This window comes from Pongo abelii, chromosome 10, assembly GCF_028885655.2.
Source record: "Pongo abelii isolate AG06213 chromosome 10, NHGRI_mPonAbe1-v2.0_pri, whole genome shotgun sequence".
Lineage (NCBI taxonomy): Eukaryota > Metazoa > Chordata > Mammalia > Primates > Hominidae > Pongo > Pongo abelii.
The window spans coordinates 30,819,186-30,831,231 of record NC_071995.2 but is presented as its reverse complement, the minus strand read 5'-3'; the positions used below and the strand labels follow the sequence as shown (position 1 = coordinate 30,831,231).

At 38.2% G+C, this 12,046-nt stretch overlaps 1 protein-coding gene across 5 annotated transcripts in view; it reads left to right on the top strand.

The window, feature by feature from the left end:
• Positions 1-12,046, top strand: part of TMTC1 (transmembrane O-mannosyltransferase targeting cadherins 1) — a 285,567-nt gene that overhangs the window by 265,947 nt on the left and 7,574 nt on the right. For all 5 annotated transcript variants that reach the window (XM_024256984.3, XM_009247587.4, XM_054527036.2 and 2 more), the window contains 5 exons: positions 1,784-1,919; positions 2,820-2,964; positions 3,903-4,040; positions 5,788-5,910; positions 8,328-8,405. In XM_024256984.3, the coding sequence (XP_024112752.1) occupies positions 1,784-1,919; positions 2,820-2,964; positions 3,903-4,040; positions 5,788-5,910; positions 8,328-8,405 (620 nt within the window). The remainder of the gene's footprint in view (positions 1-1,783; positions 1,920-2,819; positions 2,965-3,902; positions 4,041-5,787; positions 5,911-8,327; positions 8,406-12,046) is intronic.

The following is a 12,046-nucleotide window of genomic DNA, read 5'->3' as shown; positions in this document are numbered from 1 at the left end:
TCCCCAGGGGACAGGAAGTAGCCTTATGATTTAATAAGTCCCAGTCTTCTTTGAATATTATTTATATATATTTATAAATCCATGATGATGAAATGTTTCTCTACAATGATGCAGAACCTGCCACTGAAAGCAGTTACTGGCAGATGGTAAATACTTTTCTATAACATATTTTTTAAAAGCCTCCAGAATTGTTCCATCATTCCTTCCTTGATGTACATTAGAAACTGCATTATTAAAATTGATACGATGCTCTTATATGACAGGTGCTATACAAAATACACTTACTTTATCTTACTTAATGCAAAACATTACTGGGCATGAATTCTCTTTTCTTTATGACTTATGTAGTGCCTCTGTACTGTTGGCATGCAATATAAGTAATGAAATTATATTTAAATGTAAGGCCAAAGCACCACTTTGTTCTTGTTGATTACCAGACTAGCTGCCCTGCAGTAAAATTTAGTTTAATTAGTTTTCAATATGAAATGCTTAAAGGGGTTTTATTTTCAAGGATATTTGGAGCTCTCTTGTTTCACAGAATATAAAATTTACATTCTGATACATCTAAGAAACGTACCTTATTTTTGCCTGTGTAAAATTGTTGTGTAGTGCCACCTGCTGGTTCATTGGCAACATAATAATAAACTGTCTTAAAAATATAAAAACCAGAAGAAACCTCTAGTTGGGCAGGTCTAACCCTCCTCCTTTTACTTCAACAACAGTCCCACCCCACCACACCCCTAAAGATGATAACTCTGTGACCACCCTATGACATTGAGCCTCTGCCTCCAGAGACAGAGGCTCCTAGGGACCTCCTAGTCAAACTTGTACTCAAACAGGTACACTTGAAAAGATTTCTGTGTAGATAATAGACATTCCATTCTATTTAGAACTTCACAGTGTCCTAAGTTTAGTCACTGAATATAGTTTCACCAGGAAGCTGCTTTGAAGAAACCTATCAGACTAGAGGGCCTTCATTCTGATTCCGGCCTCTCACTTGCCTTGGGATCTTTATCAAGTCTCTGAATATCTTTGCACTTTAGTGTCTATATCTGTAAAGTGGAAAATTTTTGTGTGTGGTTTTTTAAATATCTCTTAACTCCTGATAAACAGCTAAAAAGTATCAAAAGGCAGCTAAATTGTATAAAAAATACCTGCGAAAACCATACAAATATAAGTATTTAAAAATATATAATGCATTGGACAAGTGCATGGTGGTGTTATTATGTTGGAAGTCTTATTAGTTAAGTACCATTCAAATGGAAGTGAATGATTTTAAAAGAGATTTTCACTATAGAGCTGATATGTGTTATTTAAAGTAATGCTTCAATTGCTATGTTGCAGTATAGTTCATTGAGACGGACCCTTAGAAATTGCTTCTGGACAGTTTTATTTCTACGGTAGCCTGTTCTGTTTTTTATATAATGAGAGCCAGTTATATCTTGGATAAATAGCAATCACTAATAATCCGAAGGCATCCTATTAGCAAGAGCAATGACCAGAAAAATTTGGACTAAAATAATATATATAATTAAAAGAATCGGTTTTAGTTTTTACTGCTTTTTTGTTAATTTTTTTGGAAGTATGAATGAACAGTGAAATTGTTCAAAGTTAGGCAATGGCCAGGATGAGAAGCTCAAATGCAAGCTAATTTGCATATCGAATAATTTTGGTATAACTCTGTAATAATGAGAAAGAATTATAAGTCAGAAGAGAAAGTGAAATGTTCATGTCTTTTATAAAAAGGCATGTTCTGCTCTTACCAACCTGTCACTGGTTACAGGCTTACCAGAAAAGGCAGTGGCCCATTACCAACAGGCCATCAAACTTAGCCCCAGTCATCACGTGGCCATGGTGAACTTGGGAAGACTCTACAGGTCACTGGGAGAGAACAGCATGGCTGAAGAATGGTACAAGCGGTAAAGTTCCCTTTCTTTGCTTTATAAGTTGCCCAGGAACCTCAGCAATCACTCATCAGCTTCTTAGTTAATCGCAATAGGTGTGCTCTCAGAATACTAGCAAATTTTGCCAATTCAGGTGATACAAATTCTTATCTCCAAAGAAAGCAACCACAATATAAATGGGATCATAATTCATGACTTTGGCTTGCTGGTTAGACTATAGTGCTGAACCAAGGTTGAAATTTAATTCCCACTTTAGTCAGTTTGTTGTTTTCTGAAGCCATGGATTGCAACCCCAATCATAAACAGCAATTTAAAAAATGAGGATACATGAAAAACTATGCACACATGAGAACAAATTCATCATAATTAATGAGAAAGATCCTTGGGGCTCAGTTTCTGTATTGATAGGTCAATAAGACACTCTTACGTTCCAAGTATGGCATCATGATCATTTTGTAAAAACCTTGTTCTTGGCCAGGCGCGGTGGCTCACGCCTGTAATCCCAGCACTTTGGGAGGCCAAGATGGTCGAACCACCTGAGGTCAGATGTTCAAGACCAACTTGGCCAACATGGTGAAACCTCGTCTCTACTAAAAGTACAAAAATTAGCCGGGCATGATGGCAGGCACCTGTAATCCCTGCTACGCAGGAGGCTGAGGCAGGAGAATCACTTGAACCTGGGAGGTGGAAGTTGCATGAGCCAAGATTGTGCCACTGCACTCCAGCCTGGGTGACAGAGTGAGATTCTGTCTCCAAAAAAAAGAAAAAGCTAAAAACCTTGTTCTTGATATAAAAACAAAGACCATATTGGAGCAGAGGTTCAAACCATGGGCAGTCATCCCTAAATCTAAGCCTAGACATTTGGAAATGTACCTATTAGAAGAGAAATGTCATTTAGATTTTCTCCAAACTCAGCGCTCTGCAGGTGGCACACAAAGCTGAGATATTGTCACCTTTGGGAGCACTGTATTACAACACTGGCCGATACGAAGAGGCTTTGCAGATTTACCAGGAAGCTGCAGCACTTCAGCCTTCTCAGAGGGAGCTCCGCTTGGCACTGGTGAGTAGGATGAAAGAAAATGAAGCTGGCAGCCTAAGCACAGCCAGCCATAGAGAGAGCTGTAGTCCTCACGCCTCAAAACTGGAGCTGGAGTCCCGTAATATATCCACTGTATGAATATTCATACAGCCAATGTTAGAGCCATTCTCTAAAGACATGGACACCAAAAATACTGCATTTTTGTTTTGAAATAACTTCAAATTTATGAAAATGTTGCAAGAATAGTAAAAAATTTACATATACCCTTTCATCCAGATCCAATGATTTGTAACATTTTGATGCATTTATCACTCCATTGTGTATGCATATGTAGATGTATATGGACATACGTGTATATGTGTGCATATTTAGATACGTATGTTTGTATATACCTATTATTAGTATGTGTTTTTTTTTTACTGAACCATGTGGGAATTAGTTGTATATATCATTCCCCTTTATCTCTAAATACATTTGCAAATAGTTTATAAAAAGGACATTCTCTGGCATAACCACAGTATATTTATTAAACTCAGGAAAACTAACATGCATGCCAACAAAATTTTTATTTCAGTGTTTGGAACTTCACTCATCCTTTTCCTTAGATGTGCAATAAATCAAATTTGTTATCTTGCTATAAACACACTGTTCTGATGAAATCAGAAGAAATTCTCTCTTCTGACATATTTAGTCAACCTTTTTTAAAAGCCACAAGCCATTTCATTGGATATATTAGGTGTTTCTGCCATTCACTCACAAATGCATGCACAAAACTAAATAAAGAAACAAACAGCAAAAAGTCAAAACCTGAAAACTGGTGATTCAGCCTTCTCTATGAGTCACTAAATTGATGCTGAGCATGTTTGTCAGGAGTGCATTCTGAATGCTTCTATTCAGGGATGCTTTATTTGATAAGGTAATAAAGTCTCTGCTAAGCCAAGGTCCATGTGGTTTTGTAGGCTCAGGTTTTGGCCATGATGGGTCAGACAAAAGAAGCTGAAAAAATGACCAATCACATTGTGTCGGAGGAGACCGGATGCCTTGAATGCTATCGCCTCTTGTCAGCCATCTATAGCAAGCAGGAGAACCACGACAAGGTAAAGAAGGACATTGTTTAGACTTCTTTGGATTCATGGGTTAAACATGGGGTGCACCTAAGTGATTCTTCAGTTCGCATGTTTATAAGCCTGGGAAATCTTAAATCTTATCAGTCAGCTTATCCTATCTCGTGGAAACTTTTCACAGATATCCCCTTAACACCTAAGCTGTCCCCTTGTAATAATATTTTTCTTGGCTTATCCTCGGTGTAAAGCTTTTATGTGGTATTGTCTTAGTTTGTTTTCAGCTAAGTCTATAAAGATCAAGACCAATATTTATATGCTTTATTATTTTGTATTTTCTTTCTTATATATTGTTTTATGTAATCCTCATAACAACCATGCTTTATAGGGTTGTTATGAGGATTACATAAAACGATATAGAAGAGGAATATATAAGAAGATTACATGAAACAATATATGAGAAGGAAACACAGGGTGACCCTGTGTCACAACTGTTATTGTTTATCTCCATTTTAAAAGTCACATAATCAGTAAATTTATAAACTGACTCAATCAAATAATTGTTGAAGGCCCACTATGTTCTGGCCACTGTAGTAGGCATCAGAAATAAAGCGGTATGAAAAAAAAAAAAAAAAAAAGTCATTGCCCTTGTCTTCATGGAGCTAACCCATAGAGAAGGAGATTAAACAGGTACTCACAAAACAAATGTAGAGTGACAGCTGTGCCCAGGAATATCATGAAGCGCTACCTCTCCCAAAGAGCATATAATCAGGGGACCCAATGAGTCTGGGAGACCAGGTTTCCCTGTGAAGTGATGTGGAGGTGAGGGCTGGATGAAGAATAAGAGTTATTAGGCAGAGGAAGAAGCAAGGAGGATTCTGGGCAGGGAAACGCACATGCAAAGCCCTGTGGCAGCAGTGAGGGGCCTCTCTGAGGAATGGGAGTGAGGAAGCGGGAGCACTGTAGGAACGCAAGCACAGGCTGCTGGGAGGAGACTCCTCGGGGCCAGGCCAAGGGTTTTGTTCCTTACTGTGGGAGAAGCTTTGGGTTTTTGTGGAGAGGAGCAACATGATCAGATATTTGCTTTGAAGGGATCTTTGGCTGCAGTGGGGTCAGTGGGTGCTGGGGGCAGAATGGTCACTAGGACCTGAGAGGGGCTGGTGGGGTGGTCCAGATGGACACATGGTCAGGGAAAACGTCTGATGCCAAATCTTGTTTTCTTTCAACTGTATCACACCACCTCCCTGTAAAGTAATCAAGGATATTTTATTGCCACTCATTGATACGTGGGAAAACTGGAGTGTAAGAAAGTTATTTTGTCAGGGCCACTAATTCCCAGTGAGAAAATCAAAGATAATGAAGAATGTATATATATTGGAGACAAGGTCTTCCTCTGTTGCCCAGGCTGGAGTGCAGTGGCATGATCTCACCTCACTACAAGGTCCACCTCCCAGGGCTTAAGAGACCCTCCCACCTCAGCCCCCCCAGTAGCTGGGATTACAAGTGTGCACCAACACACCTGGCTAATTTTTGTATTTTTTTGTAGAGACAGGGTTTCACCATGTTGCCCAGACTGGTCTCGAGCTACTGGGCAATCTGCCCGCTTCAGCTTCCCAAAGTACTAGGATTACAGCCATTAGCCACCACGCCTGACCAAGAATTGTATTTTGTCTCATACCATACCTGCTGACACATAGGAACAAAAAGTATAAATTTTATCAGTTAAATAAGTTTTTCTTTACCTAATCTGCATTTATTCTGTCTTAATTTCCAACCTCTGCAGGCACTTGATGCTATAGACAAGGCTCTCCAGCTGAAACCAAAGGACCCAAAAGTCATTTCTGAACTTTTTTTCACAAAAGGAAACCAATTAAGAGAGCAGAACCTTCTTGACAAAGCTTTTGAGGTATAAACTCTTCATAAAATTATATCATCAAATTCACAGATTAAAATTAATTCTCTTTCGATCTTTAAGGAAACATGTACAGTAAGATCTAAGATCACTGGCATGTTTGTGGAGTGAGTGAGTTTTTTTAACTAATTGATGAAGTTTTGTTTATTTTTTATCATTGAGCATCTGGCCCTTGACTGAATCAGAGTTGCACATTTATTTTTCTGAATAATCACCTTTAATTTGATGTTGACAGCATTCCACATTTTGGCCTCAAACTAGCCTCTCTCTGTCTGTGTCTCTGCCTGCAAGACCTTCTATTCCAGCTGGACTAGTACCTGAAAAGCCTTGGACATTTCCACATGTCCTTGAAATGCCCTCTCTTGACTTGGAGGATGAGATTTCCACTCATCCACCAAGACACAGTCTTTGTCCTCCTGCCTTAGGAAGCCCTCCCTAACCATCCTTATTCCCTGTGACCTTACTTCTTCTGAACTCTTAAAAAGCATGGACTGTCTCATGAAGGTACCAGTCATTTGAAAGTGTCACATATTACGTTGTATTATTAGGTCCATCCCCTAACTCCCGTATGTGTGTGTGCGTCTCTGTGTGTGCAGGCACGCACAAATCCTTGCATGGTTTATCTCCCCAGTTAGATTGGACTTCCCTTGTAGAGAAGGACTGCATCCTTCTCTGTTCTAAAACAGTGTTTTGCATCTTACAAGGTGTTCAGTATCTATGACTTTGGAATAAAACTTATTCACAGGTTGAACTCAAGAAGACATTTATAAGTAGAAATAGAAATGTTACAATGTTACATACTTTAAAAATATGTAACAGTGTTACACACTTTCTCCTTATATCTGGTAAAGCCACAAATTATTGAAGTCATAAAACTATACTAAATATATTATAGGAAAAGTAAAATCCCAAATGGTACAATTGTGTTGGGAAATAAGTGAGTGGCTTTTAAAATATTATTGGAAAACACATGGAAAGATATTTGGGAAAGCTCATTTGAATGTGAATCCTTTAAACAAAAACAGAAATTGTGGCATTTTTCTCTGAAAAATTGTAAGCATTTTTCTCAGAATTTGTAGGGTTTTCTCTGCCTTTTCAACATTTTCAATATCTTCATTCTTAAGTTATTTATAACTAATGTGAACATTATTAATAACTTAATTGTGAATATGTATGTGTGTGTGTATATATATATGTATATATGGCCATTGATTCATAATAACAGCTGAAATGTATTAGCACTCTGCATGATTCATATGTATTATGTAACTTAATCTTCACAAGACTCCTATAAGAAAGGCATGGTCATTATCATCATTTTATAGTTTTGTAAACTCAGGCTTAAAGGTCATATCTTGCTCAAAGTCACAGAAGTGGGTAAGAGATGGTGTCAGGGTTTGAATCCAGGTCTCCTACACTACATTCCCATCTTCGCTGATATAAATTAATCCAAGAGACACACCCTTTCGGTTTATTTTAGCAGCTTTTTGAAAGTATAGTTTCATAACATTTCTTTCTTTCCCCTAAAACTGAAGTAGAGGAGAATGGACCAGATTTTACTTGATGGACCTGTTTGGTCATATTCTTGCTAATGAAAATAGCAAGGAATGTTAAAATATGTGCACAAATACTTAGCTTTGTAATTAAAGGCAATACCCTTTACCTGTGGCTTTATTTCAGGTGACCACTTGAGACTCAGTGGTGAACATACCTTTGATGCAAAACAGGCGTAATGTTAACGATATACCACACATCACTGATACTACATTTAATAGGATACATGTTATTCAGACCAAAGAAAGTGCTTGAGGGATAAGTAACTCTCTTTAAACATTTGAAGACTTTTCATGTGGCAGGGGAAAAAAGACTGTCTAATGAATAAAACTATCCCCTAGTAAAGTAGATGTTCTTAAAGAGGCGGTGATCCAACTTTAAGAATTTCAGCATAGGCTGAACAACTAGGTCAGTTATTTTGTAAAAGGGGATACTGCATTAGGGCTAAACTGTTCAGAAGACTTCTCCAAAATTATGTTATTATAAAAAGAATTTTCTTACCAATTCCATTTGCAGTGAAAAAAGGCCAGAAAGTACAATTTTCTTCCAGGTAAAGGCCAGTTAAAAATGATGTGATGTAATAGAAATCACCTGAATTCCCTGCAGGCATCCTCAGTCTCTCTAAGTCCAAAGGTTAGCTCTGCGGGGAAATTATACATTTCAGTTTCCTCCACTTTTAGAATCATCAACTTTGAAAAATAATAGAAATAAACAGGGTCTCCTGTGAACTAGTAGCAGCTGGTTTCATTGTATTAATACTTTAAATTTTCACACGTGAAGAAAGTGGTTTCTGCAGTCCTGGAGCGTTAAAGATGGGGCTTTGTTTCCTAACCTGAGGATATTTCTTATTTATTTAGAGCTATAGAGTGGCTGTGCAACTAAATCCAGACCAAGCACAGGCCTGGATGAACATGGGTGGCATCCAACACATCAAGGTAGGAGAATAATTCACTTCCATGTGGACTGGGCTTTCCCCCTGTGTTTTCTCTTTCTGTCTTTCTTCTTTCTTAAAGGATTGAGGAACTATTGTTAATTTCCTTTTTGAAATCATTTGAATATCAAAAGTATGGGAGCTTAAAAGTGAAATAGCTCAGTTTATGTTCATTTTGCATTATCTAGATATTGAATATCATGAAGCTATTTTAAAAATAAATCTATATAAATTAGATTTTATGATTTTTCTAACCATGAAGAAAATCATATGTACCTAAAGGAAGTATCACACAGCAGGTAAAATCTGTTTATGGGAACTAAGTCATTGTTCAAGCTCAGTAGCTCAGTATAGCTTAATTTCTTCCCAGTTTAACTCGCTGTCAAGATTAAAGTGTTACTTAGAATATTACTTCCTATTTCTTATATCTAATGTACCTTTTCTCCCTAATTTTTTACTGGAAAGCAAACTTGTTTGTTTTGTTTTGTTTTGTTTTTCCAAAGGAAAAAGACTCCCTTTGGGTGGGTCTTCCCAAAGATTGAAAATGACCTTTGGGGGACTATTATCTGTAACTAATGCAATGAGCAATTCGCCATCATTCATTTATTCATTCATCCATTCATTTTATAAGCATTTATGGCGAACATCCTATGTGTCAGATCCCCTGCTAGGCACTGGGAATACAGTAATGAACCAAGAAGACAAAAATTCCTGTTCTTATGGTGCTAGTAGGAGGAGATATATTAATACAAGGAGGAGGAAGAGGTGATATATTAATACAAACATACATACATGAACGTTTAATGCATGCATATGTGCATATGTATATGTATAAAATATTATTAGATGGTGATAAGTGCTAAGGATAAAAAAGAGAAAGAAGATTGGAATGCCAGGCAATAAGGGCTAAAGTTTTAAATTCAGGTGGTTAGGAAAAGCCTCAGTTACAAAGTAGTATTTGAGAAGAGACCTGAAGGAGTGAGCCACGTGGCGAAACAGGGAAAGAGCACAAGCACATGCAGAGGCCCTAAGGTTTGAGCATGCCTGTTGTTTCAAGAGTAGTGAGGAGGCAGCGTGGCAAGGAGAGAGCAAAGAAAAGGAAATGGGAGAAGCTAGGCTCAGAGAGGGTGCAGGGTCAGATCATGCAGGCCTTCAAGGAGTTTGTAGGGACTTGGGCTTTTATGCCAAATGAGTCAGAGTTTTTGGAGGACTTTGAGCAGAGAAATGCCATGATCCAACATGTTTTTAAAGAACCACCCTTGCTTAGCTAACTGATTTTCAGTCTCTGCACTGATAAAATAGCAGTGTAGCGATTAAAATTTGAACAAAGTCCTAACGGGTTTTACTGTTAAGTGGAAACACACACAAAAAAGATGACCCATGATTACACAAATGGGAGGGGTTAATGGGATAATTACCCTGCAACTGACAGCTTTGATCTGGTAGGTGGTGAATTCAAGCACGATATTTATCAGAGCCAAATTGCCCAAGCTCTGATCTTAATGATATTCTAGGGTGTCCAGTAATATCTAGCTGGGAAACATACAATGAACTTACTTTAAAAGAGTAAAATGATAATTTTAAATATTTTTAATCATATATTAAATAGTTACATTTTCAAATACAGTCATGTGCCACATGACATCATTTTGGTCCAAGATGGATCATATATATGATGATGGTCTCATGGTCTCATAAGATTATAATACCGTGTTTTTACTACATCTTTTTTGTGTTTCAATATGTCTAGATACACAGATACCACTGAGTTACCATTGCCTACAGTATTCAGTACACTAATATGCTGTACGGGTTTGTGGTCTCGAATTCATAGGCTATATCATATAGTCTAGGTGTGTAGTAGTAAACTATTTCATCTAGGTTTATGTGGCTATATCCTATGATGTTTGCCAAAAGGAAAATCACCTAAGGACGCCTTTCTCAGAAGGTATCTTTGTCATTAAGTGACAAACGACTGCAATGTGCTCAATATGTTTTCAGATAGAGTATATCTGCAGCTAAAATGATGGGTATAGTTGTTCATTAGAAAAAGTACAACAAATACACTCAAAAGTATCCAAGAAGTCTGGAAATAGAGAAAATAGTATGTCTACTGCACTCTTCAACAGGTGAACCCATTGCTTTAAATTAGGAAGTACTTCCCTTGGGAAAGTGTCTACAGGTTAAAGAAGGATCTATTGACTACATTATTTTACAATATAATTAGTGCTGAGTAAAAATTAGTTTATCCTGCTTTTTGTCTTTGTGGACATCATGTACTAGGTTGACCAATATAAAATTGCCACCTTTGTAGTTTTAAAGTGGTCGAATATCAGTTAATTTATATGATGCAATCTAATGTAAATATATAAACAGGCACATGGCTCAGATGTGGTCATTTTGATGCCACTATTAGAATGCAGGGTTGTCATTATGAAGCCTAAAAGATAATTATGAACTTCTGTGTCTTTTCCATTGCTAGGTAATGTGTGCATCGGGCATTGTTATCCCATTCCCAGGCCTCGCTCCTTCCCTGAACCTGGGGGAGGCTTCGGCAGGCCTGAGAGCTCCAGCAAGGTTGAGAGTTAGGATAGTACTTTGCAAGGAGGTTGCAGAAAGAGATGGGGGAGAGAGGAGCAAATGTCGTAGTTGTCTCTTGCTCATGACACTTGGTTATAAAAAGTAATGCTTCTTGTGAAGTTTCACATATAAGATGAAATGAGTGGACCAAGAAATTATAATACATTTTTTATCATCAAAGAGTTGCATCAACCAGGCTATAGCACAAAGTCTGCTTTTCAGTACTGCCTCATGACAGTAAATATGCATTTTCTAGAACGGTGCTGTCCAGCAGAACTTTTGTGACAACGGAAATATTCAGTATCTGCCCTGTCCGAGGCAGTAGCCACTAGCTACACGTGGCTATTGAGCGCTTGAAATATGGCTGGTGCAACTGAGAAACTGAATTTTTAATTAATTGTAACTAATTTAAATTGGACAAGCCACTTGTGACTAGTGGCCATCAAGTGAACACAGTTCTGGAAACTGGATAATTCAGATTTTTTACCTAGCATCTAGGGAATTGGAGACACTGACTGAAGGGATATAATTATTTTTTAAAATAGGGCTTCTAGGCTGGGCACGGTGGGTCACACCTGTAATCCCAGCCCTTTGGGATGCAGAGGTAGGCAGATCACCTGAGGTCGGGAGTTTGAGAACAGCCTGGCCAACATGGTGAAACCCTTTCTCTACTGCAAAAATACAAAAATTAGCCGGGCATGGTGGCGCACGCCTGTAGTCCCAGCTACTCAGGAGGCTGAGGCACAAGAATTGTTTGAACCCGGGAGGCAGAGGTTACCGTGAACTGACATTGCACCACTGCACTCCAGCCTGGGCTACAGAGAAAAAAAAAATACAGCTTCTAGTTTAGTGAAGAAAAGGGCAATCTGAGGGAGAGAAAAGGAACTGGGTTTTGTGTGAAAGGACAGAGAAGCTTGGTGATCAGAGAAGAAGATCCCAAGGCACTTGACTGGGGCTGACATTCAGGGAGCCTCCTGGAAGAATCGTTTCAAAAGCAACTGCAGTCAAAACAGATTTTGAGAGCACGCTTAGACCCAAAAATGTATAGTTGTCTGCATGTAAGTG